This window comes from Dendropsophus ebraccatus, chromosome 2 (assembly GCF_027789765.1).
Source record: "Dendropsophus ebraccatus isolate aDenEbr1 chromosome 2, aDenEbr1.pat, whole genome shotgun sequence".
Lineage (NCBI taxonomy): Eukaryota > Metazoa > Chordata > Amphibia > Anura > Hylidae > Dendropsophus > Dendropsophus ebraccatus.
Genome location: NC_091455.1, coordinates 85,214,661 through 85,242,528, shown reverse-complemented (window position 1 = coordinate 85,242,528; position 27,868 = coordinate 85,214,661). Strand labels below are relative to the sequence as shown.

The window sequence follows — 27,868 nt, the reverse complement described above, 5'->3', positions numbered from 1 at the left end:
GAGGCTGCGGCCTGTGTGCGGGGGGCCGGGACTCACAACGGGGAGGGAGGGGGGAGTGACGCCGGGACCGGGGAGCATGGAGCAGGAGGTGAAGGTTCTGCTCCACTACAACTATTACTATCCCCAATGTACTATACTAGTGCTGGGTCAGCACTAGTATAGTATGTTGGGGATAGTAGCTGTATGGCTAGCACTAGTATAGAATGTTGGGGGTAGTAGTTGTATAGCTATGTGTTAACCATACAACTACTATCCCCAATATACTATACTAATGTTATGTGTCAGCTATACTACTACTACTACCCCCAATATACTATACTTGTTTTATGTGTCAGCCATACTACTACCCCCAACCTACTATACTGTGCATCTGCCATACTACTACTACTACCCCCAACCTACTATACTGTGCATCTGCCATACTACTACTACCCCCAACCTACTATACTGTGCATCTGCCATACTACTACTACTACCCCTAACCTACTATACTGTGAGTCAGCCATACAACTATTATCCCCAACATACTATACTGTGTCAGCCATACTACTACTACCCCCAACATACTATACTGTGTGTCAGCCATACAACTACTACCCCCAACCTACTATACTGTGCATCTGCCATACTACTACTACCCCCAACCTACTATACTGTGAGTCAGCCATACAACTACTACCCCCAACATACTATACTGTGTGTCAGCCATACTACCTTCCCAATCTCGCACAATATACAGTGTTTGCACCAAAAAAGTCATATATGCAAACACAGTACCACGGTCACTGCGCACTAAGAATAAACTCTCAGACAGCCCTATAGGCTGAAAGATTTTAAAAGTTATGGAGTTATGGGAATCAGAAAACAGCATTATATTGAATCATTATGGGGGGGGGGGGGAATATACGCCAACTATCAAAATGGTATTGAGTATCGAAATAAAAAAGTTGGTATTGGTATGGAACTCAAAATTCTGGTATCATGACATCCCTATCACGGACACCTTTCCGGATTTTTCTGGAAGGGTGTCCGTTCCGTAAAAAAATAGGACATGTCCTATTTTTGTCCAGAATTGCGGCTCGGACACCCCCATAGAAGTGTATGGGAGCGGTGGAATCAAGGGCACTCTCCTGATGGACAGTGCTGGCAGCCACCCAATCACCCCGTCGCGCAACCCCCCCGGACGGACATATTCTTTCCGCCGCCTGACCCCGCCTGTACTTCCGCAGCCTGTGGCCATCCAGGGTGCAGAACTACAACCCTCATCATGCCCCTGATGACACTTCATGATGGGAGTTGTTCTTCTGCAGCCTGTGGCCATCCAGGGTGCAGAACTACAACTCTCATCATGGCCTGTTGACAGGTTGTGGCGGTCACAGAGTTCCAGAGGAGGGGGGGTGTATGGGTGGCTTGGCAGTAGGCACTGATGGGCTGGGGGGATACAGCGGGAGGCCAGGGGTACCGGGGCAGAGAGTGGGCAGCGCAGCCAGAGGCCAGGGCAGAGATTGGAGACAGCGGCAGCAGGTGATGTGGGGTTCCATTTAGTGAGCTCCGGGAAGAGGGGTACTGGTGGTGGTTGGGGGGAAGGGGTTACCCATACAATCTGGAACCCCGGATGCTGTCCTGATGTGCATCAGGAAAGTGTCCGTGGTTCCGGCGCCCCCATAGACTTCTATGGGGGCGTCCGTGCCGGATATCCGGATGAAAATAGGACAGGATCTAAAAAATCCTGACCTATTTTCCGTAATGGACACCCTTCTGGAAAAATCCGGAAGGGTGTCTGTGACTAATGTAAGCCTATGGGTCCGGAAATCCAGCCGGATTTCCTGATAGGAAATCTCGGTGGTTTTTCCGGACGTGTGAAGGGGGCCTGACTCTCTGCCGGAATACATTTTGATTTTAGGCATAATACTGGCCCCAGGAGAAGGCTGACCCCCCAGACCACACATGGCATGATGGAGTGTACAAAATGGTACCGGCAGTTTGGGGGTGGGCTGCACGGCTGGTACAGGTTGACACGTAATGAGTTTGCTGCAAACTCATTACATGTGAACGCATCTTTAGGCTATGTTCACACTATGTAAGTGTGGAGCATTGCCTGTTCTTCTATGGGATCCTGGCCGGAGCATATACACATCGTATACGCTCCGGCCGGGATCCTGTGCGGTGCTGCAAATAACTGACATGTCAGTTTTCTGCGGGCGCAATTCAATGAATTGCAGCCGTAGGAAATCCTGTTCACACAATGAAGCGAGCGGCTCTGGCTGCTCCGATCAGTGGTGCAGTGATGTATCTGGCAGCAGCAGGCTGTGATCTTTACACTGCCTGCAGACTGTCTCCCTTCTGCTTCGTCCCGACTGCTCTGCTGTAACCTGTCACAGCAGGAAGAGGAACACAGAGGTCTGGCCATGTGCACAGAGGATCTGGGGGAGGGGAGCCCACACAGAGCTCAGACAGCAGCAGCACAGCCCCTGCAGCTTCCCTGTCAGCCTCTGCTAGTGGTAATTAGCTGTGGAGGCTGACCCTGAGACGCTGCAGGGAGCTTCCACTGTGCTCCTGCCCCCACCCTCAGGATTGTAGATCCGGCCGGCCGGCGGAGGGATATCAACTCAGCACAAGCAGAGAGGGGAGGTTAATATACGCATGCTCGACCAGGAAAACTGTTACACGGTCGGACAGAGGAGCTTCATTAGTTGACAGTCTCTTTCAGCTGCTGTGGCCTCCATGTGCCCTACCTCCTCTGCAGATTATCTCACCATCACAGATGAGGGACCGTCAGCAGCAGGATCGTGGACATGTGAGTTGCTGAGGGTGGGGGGTCGGGAGGTTACATTGATTTCTGTAGGGTAGGTGCTCTGGCGCAAAACCAACACATCTCATCACTCCAGCCAACACAGGAAAACTGTCCCAGTTAAGTTAAAAGGGGTGTTAAATACAGAGGTATTACTGCGCAAAGCCTGTTTCGGTATTTCAGTTTTTGAGACTGGGACGGAGTTCCACCTTCCAACAGGGCAATGACCCAAAGCATACCGATAAAGCAACACTTGACTGGTTTAAGGGGTAATGAGTAAATGTATTGGAATTACCTAGTCAAAGAATCTATGGTCAGGTGTGAAGATTGCTGTTCAACCAGTGGAAACCCTCTAACTTGAGTTGAAGCAGTTGTGCCTTGAGGAATGGGCAAAAATCCCAGTGGCCAGATGTGGCAAGCTCATGGAGAATTATCCAAAGCACCTTGCAGCTGTAATGGCTCTAACAAAGTATTGATCTTAGGGGGGTGAATAGTTATGTACACTTTGCAATAAAAAGAACACAAAATGTTCAAAGTACACAAAATGATGCAAACCCTCAAAAAAATCCATTTTAATTCCAGGTTGTAATGTAAAAAAAAAAAAATATATATATATATATATATATATATATATATATATATATATATATATAAATTGGCGTGGTCATTAAGGGCAAAATCCATGGTGGGGTTAAGTTTATACTTGTACCATTTTTTTACATCAGCCCAGCATATTTGAGCTTAATGTGAGTTCCTATAGAATAGGCTATGCACTGCTGAAACCAAATTAACAGGACATGTTCAAGTCATTGCTTCCACTCAATGGGCCTTTTTCTTTATATATAGAGTGATGAGTCCTGTATAAAAAAGACAAACTTAAAGGCAGCATTTTAAAAGACAATGCGGCAACTAAAGGTAGGAAATTGGGGAGAGAGGGGAAGTTTGTCTTTTCTAACTTTTTCAAGAAATGGTTGGCGTGGGAGAGACTATGCCCCATGGAGCAGAAATAAAAGTCATTATAGAAAGCTCTCTGATAAGAAAACCAGACTATAACATTATGACTTGGAGAATAAGCATGCTTTAGAAGTTGCCAAGTGAAATCATTTAAATCTCTGCAGGGCTGTCTTAGGTTTTCAAAATCTAAGTGGTTTGCACTCAACAGATTATCCCATCTCTCTAGGAAGAACTATTGTTCAATATAATAGTAATAAAATGGCAGCACAATTAGGCTTTTTGGCTTCTTTTGATGGTATAGAAAGCTCTTATGTAGAAGCTGAAATGATAATGTTTCGATCCACATGGACCGATGGGTTTGGGGGCTGCTTTATACCTCATAGCTAGAGAATTACTTTCCTATTCATAGTTTTACATACAATAAGTTTTAGTCTATAGAAGTAACTGTGCAGTATTTAATAAGGCTGTAAAAAAGAGATTAGCAGCTGGGAACTATTAAACCTACCTTGGCTGTGACTACTGGGCTAACAATAGCTTTTCTAACAGCACACAATAAATAGCAATCACCAGTGGTCCTCAATCATCGCATACGCTGAGTGTGTGTAAACTTCTTATATGTCTTGTAAGACAAGACATACAATTGCAGGCCTTATTCACACGTTCAGTGATTTTTTAGGTCAGCTATTTTTATTCCATGATCCATGAAATATGGTCCGTATTTGCATCCATATCTGCAAAAATGTACGACTGGTAAAAATGTTTTTATTTTTATTTTTTGCTTAGATTTGATCATTGAAGATTTCACGGATGTCACAGAAGAGCAGCTCCCAGATGACTAGTTCCTGGTTCTCCCCCAGCCTCACCCGACAGAATAAAAGATTCAGTTTTCCGACTAACTACTGTTACAGACACATACAGCAGGGGAGCTGTGTAGGAGCGCTGTTTGCTGCATATAGGAGCTGTATCAGCATAATCATGCCTATTGGTTTCCTTTAACATTATACATGTGTTTTAATGAGCAAAGAAAGAACAAAGAAAGAACTGTGCGCAGTCCATAATTACAGACTATGTGCTATGGAGTTTGGAACTCTCAGCATCGTCATTCACGATAATGCCGGGAGCTCCAAATCAGTTTTTTTTTTTTTTTTTGCTGAAATCAGAAGTATAAGCCATTTTAAGACACTCTGTAATCGTTTTATTAGGCAAAAGCCTTTCTCCACTCCCAGCCTCTGTGCATTATCAGGCAAAGTCATCTTCATTACAGAGAAGCAGGTGAAGACAGGTAGCTTAGTCCAATTATAACATATGGAAGGGGAAAATACTGGATTCACAGGTCAGAAAGGTCAGTGCTTATCTGGGGAAAATAAAAAGACATTTAAATGACAGTTACGCTTTAAGGCTGGGTTCACACTACGTATATTTCAGTCAGTATTGGGGTCCTCATATTGCAACCAAAACCAGGAGTGGATTAAAAACACAGAAAGGATCTGTTCACACAATGGTGAAATTGAGTGGATGGCCGCCATATAACAGTAAATAAAGGCCATTATTTCAATATAACAGCCGTTGTTTTAAAATAACAGCAAATATTTGCCATTAAATGGCGGCCATCCACTCAATTTTAACATTGTGTGAACAGATCCTTTGTGTTTTTAATCCACTCCTGGTTTTGGTTGCAATATGAGGACCACAATACTGACTGAAATATACGTAATGTGAACCCAGCCTAAAATTTCACACTACTGTACTGACACATGTAGCACGTGCGGGGAATGTGGGAATGAATCCTTAGGCTTCACTCAGACACAACATTTGCACATCATTTTTGGAGACAGAAAAAAAAAAAAACGCCCAAAAAGCAGGAAGCAGCTTTTTGAGTAAGTTAGTTTAGGTGTTTTTTTTCTGTACAAGTCATGTAACTCCAGGCTTTCTATTGAAGAAATGGAGGGGGAAAAAAAATAGACACCCCTTTTATTTCCCTACCTTTCTTTCCACCCTACATAAGTGTGTGTGTGTGTGTGTCTGTGTGTGTGTGTGTAATCCAATGTTTCTGTGGAAAACCATCAAATGTACGCCCAGCAGCAATTTAAAAAAACAAACAAAAAACCTTGTCTAGAGTCCACCCTTAGGGTATGATCACACTAAGCAAAACAAATTAAATTTGCAGCAGAGCTCCCCGCTGTGTAATCCCACCTGCCTCAGTGTCACACAGTGTCTCTATGGGATGGCTCGCACACCTCTGCTCCTGCCGCTCTCCGCTCAAAGAATTGTCATGTTAATTTTTTTCTATTCCATTTCAGCGTATCCTATGTTGGGCCATGAGATACCAAATTGATATTGTTTTCCAAAATGTACTATTTTATTACTTTACTACTTTTGAACAATAAAAACACTTAAAGGGGTTATCCCAAGACTTACCACCCATCTGCAGGAGAAGTGATCAGTGGGGTTTGACTGCTGGAACCCCACCGATAACAAGTACAGGGGTCCTGAGTATTCTTGTATGAGTGAAGTAGCAGTAATGTATGTGCACTGGCAGGTCGGTGTGCGCATGCGCCGGCGGACTCCATGTCCACGTCACTGTCACTTTTGGTGACGGCACCGAGGCACCTGACCTGGAGACTGTGGGGAACATGGTGTCCGTACGGTTTGTCATGCGGACATCGGGCATTTGTATAATTGACCGATCTCCTTATATGGCACCTGTTGCTCCTCTACGCCATCGCTCCTGTTAAAAGCAGAAGTGAAACGCGTTGGGGTGTAGAGTGGAGGAGTCAGGACAGCTAACCAGGGTGAGTGCTATACTGTATCTCACAAGTATTATCTGAGGGTTATCTAATGTGTGAGGGTTTAGCCTGACAAGCATAGACCCTTGTAGAATTCTAATATATGTATATTGTGACTATACAAATCCCTGAGAAGTGGTGTTGTTTACTGGGCGTGTGCAATATCAAGTTGGTGTAATATAAATAGCTAAGAGGGGGATGTGGATGAGTCCCTGGTAGGGATGGTCCGAACAGAGTTTGGTTCGGGTTCGTGCGAACCTGAACCCTCGGTAATGATTCCTACTGTCTGCCCGCTCCGTGCAGCGGGCGGATCCAGCGGGAGGACCGCCTGGAAAACTGGGATACAGCCATAGCCATAGGCTGTATCCCAGTTTTCCAGGCCTTACTCCCGCTGGATCCACCTGCTCCACGGAGCGGGCAGACAGCGGGAATCTGATGCCGAGCGTTCAGGTTCATACGAATCCGAACCTCGGCAGGTTCGGACCATCCCTAGTCCCTGGGTTATCTAGTGCTCACTGCTACTGCCAGATATAGATTATAGCGTTTCAGTATACTTTAGCTGTGATTTACTTTTTTGTGCAATATACAGTTGCTGCTATTTCTAGTTGTGTGCAATATACAGTTGCTGCTATGTACATTGGTGCTAGACATGCCACAGTAATGGATTGGAACTAATCATGTATGTATGTAATATTTGTCCTGACTCATGTTTTTAACATTGTCTATTTGAGTATATGTTTTTATGGGACTACGGGTATTGTGAATAAATAAAGAATTGATTTGGATTAAAACTTGTTTGATTATTTATGGAGTTATTATAGGAAAAATACATCAGAAGGGACCCTATATACCATTTTGGATTATATACAATTCTGATGTTCTAATATAGGTTATAAATGTATGTGCACTGCCATTCATTCAAGCTCTAGGGGTCTGACAGGGATAGTGGATAATATACTAGAATACAGCACTCTCGCGCAGTCTTACAGTGTGCGAATGAAGCCACGGTCAAGTATGTATGTTGCAGCTCCAGTGACAAAATGGCACCCAGGACCTCCATTTTCAGTCACTCACAGTGGCTGGACCCCAACCATTTATCATATATCCCGTGAAAATGTCATAAATTGTAGTCTTTGGAAAACCCTGTAGAAAATAAAACCCTTTGTTTTTGTGTCAAAGTATTCTGAAAGCTATGTTTTTTAAAAAAAATAATTCAGCCAACAGTAGGCACCAGAAATTACCATTTTTTTATTAGTAGTGATTGGGAAAGCAAACGTGCTTCTTTCTCTGAATAAAACCTAAAAGCCCAAACAGTGTACATTAGTAAACAGTGTACCTAGAGTGTGCCAAATTTTGGTGTCCACGAGCAGGGCTGTTTTTACCACTAGGCACCCGTGGTCCGGTGCCTGGGGCAGCACCAGGGAGCAGGGGAAAGAAAACAACTCCCCCCCCCCCCTCCCATCTTCTGTTCAGACTTGCCTTAAAATCTGGTGTCTTTTCAAAGGGGGGGGGGGGGGGTTGAGACGGGTAATGGTGATACTTGGTCACGTTTGGCATTGTGGCGTTATCCAGTCACAGTATGGTGGTATTGGTCAGGTCTGGTGTGGCGACACTAATGTGATAGCCTGGAGCTATTACCTACCAATCCTGTGGTGAGAATTACATCAGAGAATATGCAGACGGCTCTAATCATTGATTCAATGTGGAAATTTGTTTATGTTTTAAGCAGTTAAAAACCATGAAAAACGTGATTCAGACAATGTTTTTACATGTAGAGAAATGCATGTGGCCAAAACCAGGCTCACATTTCTTTCTCAGTAGTCACTGGAATTATTGGCCATACGCCTATTGGTTACCGCATGTGTCTTCATGTGGTGTCATACAGTAAATGTGGGAACGGGAACGCGGCTTAAAGAGGACCTGTGACAGGCTCCCGACCCCCCGTTAGAGCCCCCTATACTCACGTGATCCCGCTTCCTGAGCCGGTCGGGTCACGGAGATATCAGCGCCCGAAGCCCGGCGCGCACGCTGACAGGAGAGTCCGATGTCCATAGAGAATGGGCTCCCCATTCATTCTCTATGGGCGTCTGACTCTGCTATCAGCGTGCGCGCCGGGCTTCGGGCGCCGATATCTCTGTGACCCGACTGGCTCAGGAAGCGGTACCCGGCGGGATCACGTGAGTATAGGGGGCTCGGGAGCCTGTCACCCAGGCATGGGGTGTGACAGGTCTCCTTTAAGACTGATCAGATATCAATGTTCAGAGTGAAGATGGGGAGTCTGCAGGTTTAATGCCTGGGGCAGCAGCAGCTCGTAATACGGTCCTGACCCAGGGGAAAAAATGTGACGATGGAGAAATTGTGAATTCCCATCAATGTCTGTGTTTCTGCTATATTGTTACTCATTTTCCCAATTGTCCTCTAATATTTGAAGACACTGAAAATATTATTTCTTAAGACTAAAACATTAGAGCAAACACATTTATACTCTTGTCTGAAGTCACCAGCCACTAGCAGAAATGTCCTACTAAACAGTAATAATTATATTACAGCCGTAGTTGCAGACAGTTAAGCTTGCTTCTGCCAGTGACCCTAGCCTGGCTGCATCACTCATACAATGGTTTCAGTAAACAAAATATGTGGTTACTTACAATTACATTTAGTCAGAACACAATGTTCTTTGGATGTGGGAAAAAGCAGACAGGGCAATAATTGTAGGTTTCTCAATTTGTAATGTAGCACTTTCAACCTGAAGCACGTCTGTCCTATTTAAACCTATTCTGCATCAAGAAGGTAACTTTTACATGGCAGAACCTCTGTAAATTAACCCCTAGCCGCACCATGCAGTTATAGTATGTCCTGGCAGGTTAGTTTCCGCACCAGGACGTACTATAACTGCCCCGCTCCCGGTGCTCACTGTTTATGTAAACAGTGACCGGGAGCCGAAACTAAACTGTCAGCTGATAGCTGACAGTTTAGTGAAGCCGTTCCTGTACCCCCAGCAGTGGTCCAGGAAAGGCAATCACCGGCATCAGGGGATCGGTAACGATCCACTGATGCTGGTGCACAGTCAACAGTAACCCCCGGGTCCCGTTCTCTGCTGAGGTCCGGGACCGGGGGAAGCTGGGGCAGAGATCCCTCCCTCTCCTCCTCCCCTGCCTCTGATAACCCCCCGCGATCGATGCCCCTCCGCGATGCCCGCGGCCCCCCGCGATCGGCACCCCAGTCCGCGGTAGCCACGCCCCCACCCGTGATAGCCACGCCCCCTGGTCCCGGGACTCACCCTGAGCTCAGGGATCCAGGGACGGCCTCCTCCTGGGAAGCATGTGACCAGCGTTTGTCCAATGACGCTGGTCACATTGCTTCTCTGTACTGTGATTGACAGCTCTGTGATCAGAGCTGTCAATCACAGTGTCTGACAGTGAGGACCACAGAGGCTGGATGCAGGGTCTGATCCCCCACTAGCTGAATGCTATGTGAGGAGATCAGAGCCTGCATCCACATAGTGTAATACCCCCTCCCCTGTGATCTCCCAGTGATAAGGGAGATCTTAGTCAGCGTCAGTTAGAAAGCGCCAGTCAGTGTCCGTTAGTAATCGTTAGTCAGTGTCCGTTAGTAAGCGTCAGTCAGTGTCCGTTAATAAGCGTCAGTCAGCATCCGTTAGTGTCAGTCAGTGTGCATTAGTAAGCGCCAGTCAGTGTCTGTTAGTAAGCGTCAGCCAGCGTCCATTAGTAATCGTTAGTCAGTGTCCGTTAGTAAGCGTCAGTCAGTGTCCTTTAGTAAGCGTCAGTCAGCGTCCGTTAGTGTCAGTCAGCGTGCATTAGTAAGCGTCAGTCAGTGTCCGTTAGTAAGCGTCAGTGTCCGTTAATCGTTAGTCAGTGTCCGTTAGTAAGCGTCAGTGTCCGTTAGTAAGCGTCAGTCAGCGTCCGTTAGTAAGTGTCAGTCAGCGTGCATTAGTAAGCGACAGTCAGTGTCTGTTAGTAAGCGCCAGTCAGTGTCTGTTAGTAAGCGTCAGCCAGCGTCCGTTAGTAATCGTTAGTCAGTGTCCGTTAGTAAGCGTCAGTGTCCGTTAGTAAGTGTCAGTCAGTGTCCGTGTCAGTGTCCGTTAGTAATCATTAGTCAGTGTCCGTTAGTAAGTGTCAGTCAGCGTGCATTAGTAAGCGCCAGTCAGTGTCTGTTAGTAAGCATCAGTCAGCGTCCGTTAGTAACCGCCAGTGTCTGTTAGTAAGCATCAAAGTCCGTTAGTGTCAGTGTCTGTTAGTGTAATTCAGTGTCCGTTAATAAACATCAGCCTCCGTTAGTGTCAGGTCAGTAAACGTCGTTGCATTTACTGCTACAGTAGGAGTGCACACACAGACAGAGGTGCTCCTTCTCTTCTGAGCAGTGTTGTGCGCCCGTACAATTTTTTATGTTCATAAATTGGGTATTTTCTTACTCAGGAGAAATTGCTTTACAAATTTTGGGGGGCTTTTGCTTCTCCAAGCTTTTTGGAATTTGGAAAATTTGGGGTTTCACTAACAATAAGTGTGAAAAATGTGATTTTTAATGTTCATGGGCCCCTTTTGCAAAAAACTGTGAAAAACTTGTGAGGTCAAAATGCCCACTGTACCCCTTGTTACGTTCCTGAAGGGGTGTAGTTTTCAAAATGGGGTCACTTGTGGGGGGTTCCCACTGTCTCAGCACTAGGGGGGCTCTGTAACTGTAACATGGTCGCCTACATTTATTTCAGCCAAATCCACGCTCCAAAATCCAAAGGGTGCTCCCTCTCTTCTGAGCCGTGTTGTGCGCTTGTGCAACACTTTATGTCCACAAATGGGGTATTAATAAAAACTGCAGATTCAGAGGAATAAATGTTTTATTACATTTTACTTTTTATAGCTGGTTTGGTATGAAAAAAATAGGATTGAATTGGGATCTCTGCAAAGAAAGTGGAAATTTGTACTTTTCACACTTTCTTTGAAGTTATTCCTGTGAAATGCGTAAAGGGTTAAAAAACTGTATGAATGTCAATTTGAATACTTGAAAGGGTGAAGATTTCAAAATGGGGTGAATTATGGGCGTTTTCTAGTATACAGGCCTCTAGAATATGCTTCAAAACTGATCTGGTCCCTAAAAAAATCGGAGTTTAAATTTTCACAAAAATTTTGAAAGTTGCTACTAAACAATTACGGTCTCTAAAATCCAAAAAAAAAGTTAAAGCATGTTCACCAAATGCTGCCAATATAAAGTAGACATGTTATAGATATGAATTAATCAATAATTTATGTGGTATAACTATCTTCCTTATTGGCAGAAACTTTCAAATTTAGAGAAATGCAATAATTTTTACATTTTTCACAACATTTTGGAGTTTTTCACGAAAAAATGCTAAAGGTATCGATCCAAATTTACCACTAACATAAAGTAGAATAAGTCACGAAAAAACAATCTTGGAATCACAAGGATTGATAAAAGCATTCCAAAGTTACAGAGGCATAAAGTGACACGTCATATTTGAAAAATTTGGCTGTGTCATAATTGCCAAAACTGGCTGTGTCCCCTAAGGGTTAAAGGAGAAGTCTGGCAGGGAACTACAAAAATCATTACAGGCAAGGGGTGGGGGGATAATAAAAAACACACTATGCTTACCATTCCCAGAGCCCTCGCTGCACCGCATCACTGAGCTCCTGGACCCCAATAACGGTCATTTTCTCCCCAGTTACGGGTATGTCTTGACCTGGGATCCATGTCTCAGACTGGTGGGATTTAGCCCACCCAGCCAATCAGTGACTGCAGTAGTGTCCCGCAACAGTCACTGACTGGTTGAGCAGGGCTTCAGTCAGCTGGAAGCTCAGAAGACAGCTGGCGGGGTCCAGAAGCGGGATGCGGCTTTGCGTGGGTGCTGGGACATGTGACTGTTTTTTTTATCCCACCCCAACCCCCTGCCCGTAATGATATTTTAATTCCATGATGGAGTCTTCCTTTGAAGAAACAGCTTCAGGTCATTCAGTAATTGACATGACATGTTCCAATCCTCTTGAAAAATTCCTACAGTAGCATGGGTAATACAGTACAAGCTGATCCAGAACGAACCTTCATGAGAATGAACAAACTGATTAAAGTGTTTACATGAAACTGGGCCTGGCAGAGAGAAGTAGTAGCCAAAAAATAGAAGGAGGTAAAAACCTTTTTATGCAGATTACACAGAGGATTATCGGCAACAAGTGCTAGTAAAAACACTCATTCGGCCGATAATCGGCCCGTGTAAAATTTATAGCAATCAGCAGACGAGCGGAAAACGCCCACTCGATGGCTGATTGGATCTTTTGACCGGCTGTAAAATCTATTGTTATTGGCTGTACACCTCCTTCTGTAAAGAGATGTCTTGCCAATATCAATGAATGTTAAAAGCCACACAAACAATTCAGTGATTGTTTGTGCGGCCTGCCCACGTGATTCCTCTTGCTGATTGGTGCTATTTGTGTGCTTGCGCTGCCCTATATTAGGGACAAGGCGTAAGGTCAGTTTTCTAAAATGGATTGTATTAACTTTACTAGGCAGTATGGTAATGCAATAAACTTTGTACTCCATCTAACATTAAACTAATGAGTCACACATATATAAGGTATAATTTTACATTTATACGATTTTATAGCCAGTGTTATATTAATATTGACTGTCTGAATTATAGGATTGTAATATTAGAGGTGAGGGTGAAAGATGCGTGTCAATGTTCATTACTATCGGACTCTGACCTTGTGGAGCACTACTGTAAGGTAAAAGGGGGTCAGGATATTAGTTTGGAGCACACAACGTTGCTTGCCTACAGAAATGCTGCATACAAGAAAACATAGAAGGCCCCAGAGACCACATTTTTAATTTCATAACTGAAGCAGAAAGTGATACAGCTGTGTGAAAAACCTCTCACACATGGCCATATAACCTGTACAGACACAAAAACCTGTTCACTTGCTATATAATGTTTTTTTTTTTACCATATTCCTATTTACTAATGAGAAATAAATGAGTGGTTTGAAGTAAATCAAAATGTCAGAGACACCAACATCTACAAAATTGATCTGTTTTATTAAATGAAAGAAAATCTGTTTTGTGGGTCAAATATGAAATAGAATATACAAAAACTTTACATTAGTCCTCTCAATTGAATAAAACCCTATTGCATGTTAAGCTATAGCAATCATTTCATCTGCCTAAAGAAAGCCCAATGAATAATTTCCTGGTGCAGTTCAGCACCACACCGAGCTGCAGCAGCAGAACAGAGAGCCAAAGTTAAAAAATCTAAACACTGCTTTTCTAGTATATCCAAACTAATGCACAGAGGAACGTGTAAAAACAGGAGATTTACTCAGTGACATTAGTTAGAGGCAAGTGACAAGTCAAGTTTACAATTTTCTCATCACATTTTCTACATCTATACAAATATATATATATATGTTGTATATATTTAAAAAAAAAATGATTTTTTTTCTTTTCTCAGTCTATAAGGAAAGCACTTTTTTCTTTCCATGTGATGAAACTTCAGCCCCCAGTGGACTGTTTCTGCTTTACTTTTCAGACAAATGTCAGAAAAGCAAGAGGCACATACACACACACAAAATAAAAAAAAAAATAAAAAAAAGACGAACGAAACAAAAACCCAAGAACTCTCAAAATCTATAAAGCTTTGACAAAAGCATTTCATGTCTTTGGCATAGCACAATTCCCCACTTAATACTCATTTCCTTTGCCGTAGAAAAAATGAAATTGTTCCTTATGTAAAACACCCTTAAAACTAGCTCAAAATGTGTAAAACAAGTTGTGTCCCGCTGCAAAATATACACATATGCTATGGTCAAGAGAAAGAACCTGAAAACAGAAAATACATACATTGAAACCAAAGTAGAAACACAACAATTCATTTCAGTTCTGTGTGCAATTACACAAGTTCCTAAGGTTTCCCTATTGGCAGTCGTCTCATATGAAGTCACTAAGCTCTGCTTCAATTGCTGCTGCCATTTCATCTGCCTCGGAACTGCTTCCCTCTTCATTGCTTGACTCCTCTTCCTCAGCATCATCCTCACCCTCGTCATCATCCTCATCATCCAATTTTCTCTTCTGACCGCTATGAAAAAACAAATAAAATTATAAAATCAACAACTTTATCAAGCACTATGACTGATCAGATCAGAATTATTAAAGCACTCCAGGGTTATTTCCATAGGCTGGGTTCACACTACGTATATTTGAGGCTGTATAGCAACCAAAACCAGGAGTGGATTGAAAACACAGAAAGGCTCTGTTCACATAATGTTGTAATTGAGTAGATGGCCGTCATTTAATGGCAAATATGTGCTGTTATTTTAAAACAACGGCTGTTATATTGAAATAATGGCAGTTATTTACTGTTATATGGCGGCCATCCACTCAATTTCAACATTGTGTGAACAGAGCCTTTCTGTGTTTTCAATCCACTCCTGGTTTTGGTTGCTATAAGGCCCTGACATGAGGACCAAATACAGCCTCAAATATACATAGTGTGAACCCAGCCTTATACTGTATAATGCACACTCAACACCAACGGATCCACGTGAGGAAAAGGAAATCCTCTGGCTTGTGGATAAAATCAAAAAATTATTGATAGTATGTAAAAATTACAATAAAAAGGAAACAAAAAAAAAGACATCAATGTCTACAAACAGAGATGTCTGGGAGAAAGTTACATGCTGTGGCTAAGCATCAATTTTGTTTTAGGGTATAAACCCACACACCGTATACGCAGCAGATACGCAACAAATACACAGCAGATTTGTTGGTACAGATTTGTTGCTGTATTCAGTTATTTAGATCTAATCTGCTGCGAGTTTGCTGCGTATCGCAGCAGTAAATACGCTGCATATACAGTGTGTGGGTTTAAACCCTTATACTTCTACTACCGGTCTGCAGCTCTGTACTTGGTATGGACATGAGAGTTTCCCTTTAATGGACTGATAGCTGACGGCTAATGACTTCATTCAGTTTATTTACAAAAGACTACTTTGATTTTGCAGGTCTACCCTATACCGGTGCTATGGTGTGGACATAGCCTTAGCTCCTGCTTATTAAATTCCTGTCAACACAATTTCCATTTTATTTTCATGTCCCAGAATAGTTGAAAAACCTAATGGCATTTCCAGGGACCACCACAGTTTCTTCATAGTTATGAAAATGCAAAACTGAAAATGAATTCTTCCTAATGTGAATGTTAAACCTTAGAGGAAAAGTCCGGCAATATTTAATCATTTCCATGATGTAGGGAGGAACATAATAAATAAGCTTAACCCAGCTCTCCCCATGCCTCTGAAGCACTGTCTTACAGCTTCGGGACCCTCGGCTCCAGTGAAGTCACAACCTGGCTAACTTATTACCTGCTCAGCCAAATCGTGACTGCAGTGACTTGGGGAGGATGAGCTCTGGACTGGATCCTGGAGCCTGCGATGTGTCAGCCTGGGAAAGAGGAGAGGTAACTCCTCGGGATGGAAAGAGTACAACGAAAGACGGGCAACTAAACTAATAAGGGGCATTAAGCATCTTAGTTACGAGGAGAGATTAAAAGAATTACATTTGTTTAGTTTCGATAAGAGACATTTAAGGGGAGATAGGATTAATCTATTTAGATATATAAATGGCCCCTACAAGAAATATGGGGAAAAGATGTTCCAGGTAAAACCCCCTCAAAAGGACAAGGGGGCACTTCCTCCGCCTGGAGAAAAAAAGGTTCAATCTCCGGAGGCGACAAGCCTTCTTTACCATGAGAACTGTGAATCTGTGGAACAGTCTACCACAGGATCTGGTCACAGTAACAACTGTGTAGGGCTTTAAAACAGGCCTAGACAAGTTCAAAATAGCATAAATGGATATGTATAGAACTTCTCATCCCTCCCCCTTTCCTCCATCCATCCCCTCCTTGGTTGAACTTGATGGACATGTCTCTTTTAACCGTACTATGTAACTCTTGTTTATTATGCCCCCCTGCCTGCTGACAAATTTTTAACACTGCCTGTACCACGGAACGGGCACACAGGATAAAGGTAAGAAACTTTCCTTCATTCTCAGCGCCCCTTGCGCTATAGGGAGATATCAGCAGGTTAGATTCTTAATTTACTTTTTTTTTTTTAAATTAATTCTGGGTGGTATATTGAAGACATCAGCCCTGATTGATCATTGATTGATCTTAAATGTTACATAAGGCTAAGATCCTGCACACTACCCATATTTGCATTAACCTGATAAAATCTAAAAAATATTAACACGTATCACCAAATTAAATCATGATTGCATCTATCTAAAGTAAGGCTAAATACTGGGTTTTCTGAAGGTTTAGCTCTACTGATAAAATTTTGTAAAACTAAACTATTTGACATATGTCAGCAGTTGAAATTGATATAGAAAACCATTTAGCTCTTCCAGGAAGGTATTGCCTTGGAATTTCAAATGATAAATGGTTTATTAAAAATCAATGAAGCAAAGCTAAAAGAAAATCAAGAGGATATTCTGTCCCAAAAAATCTCCTTTTTGGTTAATTTAACACAAATCAACCAAAGCCCGCTAATCCAGTAAAACCTACGGAGTCAGCACAAGTGATCAAATGTTGTGAACATCAAAGTCAGCAGTACTTTTTGTAATCATCTAGTTATTAACATCTGCTTCAAAAGAGAGCCAAACCTAACAGATACCGTGCACGAGAGTAATAGAAGAAGCGCAATGTGTTCCCTGCCTTATATACTATTACACTATAGTGATCTAGGACAAAGCAAAAAATGAGCGAATCAAAAATCAGTAACAGATTAGCAAACATTACTGACCATAGTTTCTAGAAGACTATGTTTAATCCGTTAAAGGGGTATTTGGGTGATTTTTTTTTTTACATTTCTTTAATAAAAAGTTATAAAACTTTGTAAAGTAACTTTATTAAGGAAAATATATGCATAGCACCTCTGCTATAGGATTCTGCGCCTGCAGTGCTGCATGCAGCTGTGCTACCCATATGTATCTGAGAAGGTACTATTTTATTTATTTTTGCCAGAATACTGCTTTAACCCCTAGACGACCCTGGACGTAGGGTTACGTCATGGAAGTCTGTCCCCAGACGACCCATGACGTAACCTTACGTCATGGGTGTTATTCCCGCTATGAAGCGCGCTCCGGAGCAATATCAATCAGAACAATGACATGCATAAAAGCTTATATAGTTATAAAGTATTAGGAAAGGGGTCTCTCACCACTTCCAGTCATCACAGGGACTTAATTACTTCTAATTATTACGCTGAAAATTGGAGCGACAGCATTGACAGCTCACTGTGAACACTCGCTGTGTCAACAAATCCACAATGTTTGTCAGGGCCTCCAGACAGCGAGACAAACATACATTTACAGATGAAAAAATTCTAACTAATCCATTATGTGGATCATGCAAATAGATGCGTATTGCTCCAAGTATAGTGTAGAAAATGAGGCAGAAGCGATTTGCCTTATTTGTTGGATGCGCTGACCTTTGTGCTATCATTTAAATACAACCATGGCGATAAATGCTCATAACCACAGCTTTTCACAACGCTACCTGTCCACAGCGTGTCCTAGGATTTTCATTAAGTCAATAAATTAAGACTCTTTACACTGGTAATTGCAACACAGTGAAGTCAAGAAGACAAAGCACTTCAAGGGGGAGCGTATAATTAAATATAATTGCATGAAAATTCTGTCTGCTCTGTGTATGAAAACTTTTCTTCCAGTAAAAGTACCAATCTCTAATATATCATTACTTCCACCAGTTCTATGTTTTGTTAGCAAAGGCCAAACTTATAATGCTAAAATGGGAGGAGGAGGAACATTTTGTTAAGCAAACTTCCCAATAAAGAGCTATTTTAGGGAAGTAAAGCAGAAGTTTGTCTTGCACTGTACATGAACATTTTACATACACTTAAATTCATTAGCGTATTCAGAAACTGGACTGCTTAGCATATGCTTTGTGATTCTTTACTGTGATCAAACAATCCCCATATGCTGTTTACATTTTTTATAGTAACAGAGGCAATGGAAAACAATGACTTGAGCAAGCCAACAGGTTAATGAGAAATCAAAGAACTTTTTATACAAAAATCTTAATGCAAATTTTCAATTATACTTGTGACAAGAAAACAATACAGCTACAAAGCTTTTAACCCTTTAACTTCATATGACGTAAATGAACTTCAATATGCTGTTAAGTGGGTACAGAGGGGGCTTGGAATTTGGGCTCGCTCCGTATTATACTGCTCCCGGCTGATATCAGCCGGTAGAAATTGATCATTCATGTCGGCTAATAGGCCATTTGAATTACACTATGAATAGTGACAGCTGCATTTAAATGACCTATAAAAGCCCTCTGTGGCGGTCTAGTGGCCAAATTGGCTTCTCTCACGACGCAAACATGAGAAGCTGGTCTGTCATACTTAGTGGCCTGGGCTTTAGCAACTTAATGATGCTGGTTCTGGCTCCGAGACAACTAGTAATTGAGTGGGGATTACACAGATCAATGCAGTAAATATGTACTGCATTGATCCCTATTCCCAATCATGGTATTGCTCATAGGAGTCCCTAGGGGGGACTACAAACAAATTTAATTGCTTGACAATGGTCTTGGAGTAGACAGAAACGTTGCATCCCTTTTTGTGTTTCTTGCTACATGCAATAAATACCACTCCTTCTCACTTGACGCTGGTGTGCTGCGGATTTTCTTTTGTATTTGTTGGGATCCCGAGCCAAGGGGCTTACTCCGTACAGCACCCGCCACTTAGATTCGGAAGTGCGGTTTTCTCCTTTTTCTATATATAATATAATATATATATATATATATATATATATATATATATATATATATATATAGTCACAATACCAGAATTTTGAGTTCCATACCATCCCTTTTATTTCCATACTCAATACCACTTCGATCTATGTTATAAAAATGAAAGTCTGTCTGTCTGTCTCGTATAGACTTCCAAACGCCTGAACAGTTTGACCCCAAATTTGGCACACAGATACATTGGGTGCCCGGGAAGGTCCTGTCCCCGCCAGATGTACAGAAGAGGATGGGGAAGAGCGCCCCATAGAGATGAATCGGAGAATCTCCACACTGCACACACAGGTGATATAATTAGTGCTGCAGCTGAAATGCCAGTTGGGAGTCTTAGCAACCAATAGGATTACTGCTTTCATTTTCACAGGGAGCTGGAATCTGATTGGTTGCTAGGCTGGAATCTGATTGGGCCAGCTGCCTTACAACAGATCCACAGAAATAAATACAGTAAGGGTGCCTTCACACCTACCGGATCCGCAGCGGATTTCACGCTGCAAATTTGCAGCAAAATCCACTGCGGATCCAGTGTCATTCAACCCTATGACGCTACATACTCACAGCGTAACTTACACTGACAAGAGGCAGCCATCATGCCACCCGCACAGACCGCTGTTAGATCATGCAGGCTCCCCTCCAGTGTGTTCAGTGCTGGGGGGGGGGAATCGGGACATCCAGAGCCGTGTCCTGCAGCAGCACAGCACTGAACACACTGGAGGGGAGCCTGCACGATCTAACACGGGCGGGATGATGGGTGCCTCTGTCAGTGTAAGTTACGCTTCGGCCGCCGAGGGGGTTAATTTACATACTTGCAGCAGGATGTCAATCCTGCTGCGAGTATGTATTGTCATAGGGTTGAATGAGACTGGATCCGCAGCGGATTTTGCTGCGAATACACAGCATGAAATCCGCTGCGGATCCGGTAGGTGTGAAGGCACCCTAACAGTGTACAAGCCGGGTGGTGGTGTTGGGGAATGTATACAGTAAGCGGTGTTAGGGAATGTATACAGCATGGGGGCTACCTGCAGAGGGGAGTTTGTACAGCATGGGGGCTACCTGAAGGGGGGAGTGTATACAGTATGGGGGCTATCTGCAATGGGGGAAGTGTATACAGTATGGGGGCTACCTGCATTGTGGAGTGTATACAGTATAGGGGCTACCTGCGGGGTGTGGAGTGTTCACAGTATAGGGATTACCTGCAAGGGTGGGGGTATAGAGTATGGGGGCTACCTGCAAGTGGGGGGAGTGTATAGAGTATGGGGGCTACCCGCAGGGCTTGGGGGGGGGGGGGGGGTTATACAGTATGGGGGCTACCTGCCGGGGGGGGGGTATACAGTACGGGGACTACCTGCAGGGGGTAGTGTATACAGTATTAAAAACTTTGAAACCTCTTCTGTGTTGTCCTCACCAAGAATGAAAGGTAGTGCCTAAGAGGGCACCAGGCTGTATATAGCACTAGCAATGTTGTATATAACCTGGCTCAGTATAACACTGTTAATGTTGTATACCAAGCTGTATACTGTGTAACACTTCCAATGTTGTATATAACCAGGCTCAGCATAACACTACCAATGTTTTACATAACCAGGCTGTGTACTGTATAACACTGCCAATGTTGCATATAACCAGGCTGTATATAACACTGACAATCTTTGTATATAACCAGGCTGTATATAAAACTGCCAATGTTGTATATACCCAGGCTCTGTATACAGTCTGATCACATGACATCTCAGTTTGGCTATTAGGTATTTAGGATAGTTTTTAGTTTATTTCTAATGTGCATAAGCTACAATTTACATAAACAGTGCAGAACTGTTGGGGTATATAGCGTATAAAGGGATATATAGGGTTCCTAGTGTATTCCACTTAAACAAAAAAACAAGGGCATAGATTTGCCTCCTGGGCGACTTTGGAACAAATCTAATTAACACACTGACACTTTATACACGGGCAGCGCTGGGTACATTTTCTAGTACTTAATAAAATTTGAAAAAAGCTCTTAAAATACAAATATAATGCCCCCCCACCCCCACCGTGAATATGATGCCCCCATGTACCACATTTCTTTTTAATGTGACTTTTTGATCACTTTTTTGTTACATTGTTTGGACAATTACGCATGCAAAGATGGCAAATGTTTATATTTTTCCTTTTTTGTTTTTTGAACAAAAAGGAAAAGTGGGGATTATTAGAACTTTTATTATGATTTTTTTTTATTTATTTATTTTTTTTCCTTTTTTAATTGCACAAGGAGGTATGCTGGGAGTTGTAGTGCACAAGGAGGTATGCTGGGAGTTGTAGGGCACAAGAAGGTATGCTGGGAGTTGTAGGGCACAAGAAGGTATGCTGGGAGTTGTAGTGCACAAAAAGGTATGCTGGGAGTTGTAGTGCACAAAAAGGTATGCTGGGAGTTGTAGTGCACAAAAAGGTATGCTGGGAGTTGTAGTGCACAAAAAGGTATGCTGGGAGTTGCAGTGCACAAAAAGGTATGCTGGGAGTTGCAGTGCACAAAAAGGTATGCTGGGAGTTGTAGTGCACAAAAAGGTATGCTGGGAGTTGTAGTGCACAAAAAGGTATGCTGGGAGTTGTGCACAAAGAGGTATGCTGGGAGTTGCAGTTGTGCAGCAGCACAACAACAAACTCCCAGCATACCTTCTTGTACACTAAAACTCCCAGCATACATCCTTGTACACTACAACTCCCAGCATACTTCCTTGTACACTACAGAGGTATGCTTGAAATTGTAGTGCACAAGGAGGTATGCTGGGAGTTGTAGTGTACAAGGAGGTATGCTGGGAGTTGTAGTGTTGGGAGTCTGCTGCTGCACACCTGCAACTCCCAGCATATCTCTTTGTGCACTACAACTCTCAGCATACCTCCTTGTGCACAAGGGGGTATGCTGGGAGTTACAAGGCACACGGAGGTATGCTGGGAGTTGTAATGCACACTGAGGTATGCTGGAAGTTGTAGTGCACACGGAGGTATGTTGAGAGTCGTTGTGTCGGGTGGCTGCTACTGCACAACTGCAACTCCCTGCATACCTCTATGCGCACTACAACTCCCAGCATACCTCTGTGTGCACTACAACTCCCAGCATACCTCTTTGTGCACTACAACTCCCAGCATACCTCCTTGTGCACAAGGAGGTATGTTGGAAGGTGTGAGGCACAAGAAGGTATGCTGGGAGGGAACTGGCAGGTGCGAGGGACTGCAGGGTGCAGTGGCAGCTCCCAGGGGTGAGAGGAGGGGGGGCAGGACTGGCAGGGTGCAGCGGAAGCTCCCGGGCGTGAGAGGATGAAGGGTTGGATTGGCAGGTGCATCAGCGGCTCCCGGGGATGAAATGGAGCAGCTCGGGGGGTGTTAAGTGCCACTTTCAGTTGTAACAGCGGCATCTACACTGTAAAATAACCTGCACAAGCGATTGCTAAGTGCCAGCTATTTGAAATTGGTGCCGCCGGGAACAGACAGTGGGCCGGGCAGAGGAGGTGATACTAAGGGGCGGCACAGGGAACATGGCCAGTGCTCAGCTATGCACCAGCCATGTTCTCTGCACTGTATTTTATGTTAAACTGCACTATTATGCAGCTTTACATAATGTATATAATACCAGGAAAACCTGGTATCGAACTGTTTTAGTGCCCGGAATATCGATAGTAGTATCGATATTTCGGTGCATCACTACCCTACACACACACTTCTTATCCGTTGCAGAACCTATGAAGGAGGGAGGGGCCGAGAGGGATGGGTGATGAGGAGAGAAGCAGCGGCTGCAGGAGTCAGCGCTGAGCAGTCTGACCTTTCAATCCAGCATTTTCTGTGCCCAGACAGTCTTCAAACTGAAGGGCTGCTTGTCTCTTCATCTTGCTCAGTCACCCTCCTCTGCCCCTCCATAGGTTATAAATGACAGTTACACTTTACAACTATTTTATAGCTTCCATGTAAATATACGCTGGCGAGGTTGTGAGACGCCTAACAGTGGCATCTACCATCCATAACATAGGATCCATATAACAGATCTATTGGGAACTCATTCATGATGTACCCGTCAGGTTAGGACAACACTCAGCATATGCCAATTGCAAGGAGAACGTGCATCCAACCTGGGGAGGGGGCGGGGTGTGTATTCCCCATAAATTATTACCCGTAATAAAGCCCCTATAGACCCTGTCCTGCACTACCAGGCAGAGAAAACACTGATTATTACTATTATTTACTAATGGGACTAAAAGTGGAGCAGAAAACAAAGCCTGTAATGTTAAAATGTAGAAGCCAAGTCCAGGGCAGGTACATATAGTATTCATCTCTGTGTGCTCTGTACACACACACTACTTGTGATGTCATCATGTCACGTATGAGGATGATGTCACAATAGAACCTGGTTGAGGCAATAAAACAAAGCTGCACCCTGACAGCAGTGTTAGTCCAGGCTAACATTTCTTAGAGTTGGAGGGTTGGAGAGTCTCAGGATGAAGAGAAACAGATTTCGACAGACTATTCAGGTCACTGTGGCCCAGCCACTAAACCCTGCCCCATCCAACCCCTCCCCACCACCAAACCATGCCCCATCCAACCCCACCACCAAACCCTGCCCCATCCAACCCCACCCCACCACCAAAACCTGCCCCATCCAACCCCACCCCACCACCAAGACCAGCTTGCATACTCAAGAGGGCATACAAAAGAATCTGTGAGCCCATGGAGGTTGGAGGACACCAATTTACAGATGATGTAGAGATGATTGATGTGGAGAAAAAAAAGAATAAAGCTTCCCACAAGTCACCTATTGGTGATGGAGGATATGGAGGTGGATTGATGGCAATGCGTGGAAGATGTGGAGATGATCTGCCTACAAGAAACATCTAATAATATCTATTTAGACTCGCCTAACCGTGTAAGCGCCTAACAGTGACAATCCTCTAATCTCTTGACTGTTCTACAATTGTAAAAAGACAAAATGTTTCCTCCTAAAAAACCTAACATGTCAAAGAGACATGTCAAAAGTTTTGCTTGATCGGGGGTCTGAGTGTTCAGACACCAGGAATCCCTGAGGGTCAGCTGATCTGCACAACTGCTTCACTGGAAATAAACAATGTATGGGAGCTGGAAGCCTTGGATCTGTACAGTGTTTGTAGTGAGGGCCCGGGGTTGGCAAATTGCTGATCAACTATTGATGGACTATTCTGTGGCTAAGGCTCTGGTATATAAAAAAATATACTGTAACAAAGCATAAAAATATATAACCATTTAACCAGAACCATTAAAAAACTAAGTTTTGAGAACTAACATACTGGGGTGGTGCCTCCACATGGCACACCATTGCTGGGCTGTAGTAGAGGTGGCGGTACAAATATGATAGAAGTACCAATTTATTTTGCAGCGGATTTCAACCAACAAAATTAACATTAAACCTGAAATAACACTGACAAATGGAAAATTTATGATTGTAGGAATTAAATATTAAACACTGCACTTAGCATTATGAATATTGAATGGGGTTTCTAGCAAACATTTCCACAAATTGCATTATTTTACAGATCATCAATCAACATTTAATCTGCTCTTAAAGGAAGAAACATAACTAAGAACCAACTAACAACTAAATACTCATCTTAGCTTTTTATTGGATATACAAGTTGCTTACAAATGGAAATCTGTTAGACCACAATATATGTACAAAACAGCTTAGGCTATACGTTGAATCCATATGTACTTTTTAGGCTGTATGTAAATAGGGATATTAACACTCCATTTAGCACTGTACAGCGCATTACGGTGTGAATGTTCTGTGCTTTGAGTGAACTGTGAAACTATGAGGCCATAACATGACCTGCATAGCATTTACTGCAAATAAACAAACTGTATAGCTTCTTGAAGTGGTGATTGTCAAATTAAGCTATGAAGGGCACAACCCACTTTCACACACTTTGGGGAAATCGTGTTCAAAAATGTTTTGGTGCAATGAAATTCTCACCGATATAAAAATAAGAAATGAAAAAAGAATGTACTTATTATTGTAACACTCAGCAAAGTCAGAGAGTCTGGCTCACAGGTGATCGGGCATGTTTGTCATAGTGACAGAATATCCAGAAGGGTGCCACCTGTCAAACATTTCCAACGCGGTAAAGAAGCATGGATTTAGCAATTTCTGAAAGCAGTCTCTTTCAGTTTATTCAATCATCTCCAAGGGTGTACACACAACAATCCAGTCCCTAGAAAGCACTGATGCGGTTTTTATTACGCACCCTAACTTCGTGACTACCTATTGCACAAATGAGCATGGTATACATAAACAATAAGCATAGCATGATGGGTAAACGCCCAGCGGACGTCATTAGGGCAAATACTACTACTACTACTACTGATAAGCACAGATCAGTCCAAAACATAAGACTATTGCACCAGACCATAGGTATCACGAATGTATCACAGATGGGTCCCAAAAAATATAAAACTTAACTTTTATTGTATTATTAAAATACCAAAATTAAACCCAGTGTATAAAGCACCTCCAGCATGTAAAACAAGGCATCTAGACCAAAATCTACCGCCGCCACTGCCACCACCAGGTTCAATAGACCCCCTACTATTTCCAATTGATTGGAAATTATTGTGAATAGCAGGGGTTAATTTAACCCCTTAAAGGGAACCTGTCACCCCCCGTGCGGGGGTGACAGGTCCTCTTTAAGGACGGAGCCAACTTTCGTTTTTGCGTTTTAGTTTTTTCCTCCTTGTGTTTAAAAGGCCATAGCACTTGCATTTTTCCACCTAGAGACCCACATGAGTCCTTATTTTTTGCGTCACTAATTGTACTTTGCAATGACAGGCTGAATTTTTGCATAAAGTACACTGCGAAACCAGAAAAAAATTAAAATTCAATGTGTGGTGAAATTGAACAAAAAAAAAAAACGCATTTTTTTTTTTTATTTAAGGGAATTTTTGTTTTTACGCCATTCGCCCTGGGGTAAAACTGACTTGTTACGATTAAAACGATATATAACATGTATAACTTTTCTTTTATCTGATGGCTGGTAAAAAATTCAAACCATTGTTAAATATATGTTCCTTAAAATCGCTCCATTCCCAGGCTTATAGCGCTTTTATCCTTTGGTCTATGGGGCTGTGTGAGGTGTCATTTTTTGCGCCATGATGTTTACTTTCTATCGATACCTTGATTGCGCATATACGACTTTTTGAACGCTTTTTATTACATTTTTTCTGGATTTGATGCGACCAAAAATGCGCAATTTTGCACTTTGGGATTTTTTAGCACTTACGCCGTTTACCGTGCGAGATCAAGAATGTGATTAATTAAAAGTTCGGGCGATTACGCGCGCGGCGACGCCAAACATGTCTATTTATTTATTTACTTTTATTAAAAACATGGGAAAAGGGAGGTGATTCTGACTTTTATTAGGGGAGGGGGATTTTTACTAATAATAACATTTTTTTTTTTTTACACTTATACTATAAGCCCCCCTGGGGGACTTCTAGTATAAGTGCATTGATCTCTCATTGAGATCTTTGCTGTACAGTTATACAGCAAAGATCAATGAGATCGGCACTCTGATGCTTTCGGCTGCTGCGATCTCCGCCACTAGACACCAGGGAAGTGCTGCGTCCGGTAATCGGATGCAGCCGTCATCTTTGACAGCTGCATCTGATTACTGTATTAGGTGGCAAGGTGATCGGACCGCGCCCGCTAATACCCACGGTCCCGGGCTACAAGCGGCACCCAGGACCGCGGCGGTTCAGAGCAGGGTCGCTGCGCGTGCCCACTCCAAAGACCTCTTGCGGGCGCATGACGTACAGGTACGTCATGCGTCCTTGAGAGATTAACCCCTTAAGGACGGGGCCCATTTTCGTTTTTGCGTTTTCGGTTTTTCCTCCTTGTTTAAAAGGCCATAGCACTTGCATTTTTCCACCTAGAAACCCATATGAGCCCTTATTTTTTGCGTCACTAATTGTACTTTGCAACTGCATTAAGTATACTACGAAACCAGAAAAAGATTCAAAGTGTGGTGAAATTGGAAAAAAAAAACGCATTTCTTTTATTTGGGGGAACTGTGTTTTTACGCCATTCGCCCTGGGGTAAAACTGACTTGTTGTGCATGTTCCTCAAGTCGTTACGATTAAAACGATATATAACATGTATAACTTATATTGTATCTGATGGCCTATAAAACATTCAAACCATTGTTAACAAATATACATTCCTTAACCCCTTAGTGACCGCCGATACGGCTTTTTACGGCGGTCGCTAAGGGTCCTTATTCTGCTGCCATCAGCTTTTTACGGCGATGGCAGAGAATAAGGCTGCGGGGCCGGGACGTTATAGCGGCGGCCGTCGGTAAAGGGGATTACCGATGCCGCCGCCTTTCATCTCCCCCCGCCGTGAATCCACGGGGGGGGGAGATGAAATAAGTGTATATCAGACCCCAGATCAGACCCCCCTAGTGCCCCGATAACTAACCCCCCTCCCCCGGCGGCCAT

At 43.1% G+C, this 27,868-nt stretch overlaps 1 protein-coding gene across 1 annotated transcript in view; it reads right to left on the bottom strand.

Moving 5' to 3' along the window:
• Positions 1-13,592: 13,592 nt before the first annotated feature.
• Positions 13,593-27,868, bottom strand: part of CTDP1 (CTD phosphatase subunit 1) — a 100,727-nt gene continuing 86,451 nt past the window's right edge. Inside the window, exon 13 of the mRNA XM_069957892.1 lies at positions 13,593-14,629. Coding sequence (XP_069813993.1) covers positions 14,482-14,629 — 148 coding nt within the window. The 3' untranslated portion in view covers positions 13,593-14,481. The remainder of the gene's footprint in view (positions 14,630-27,868) is intronic.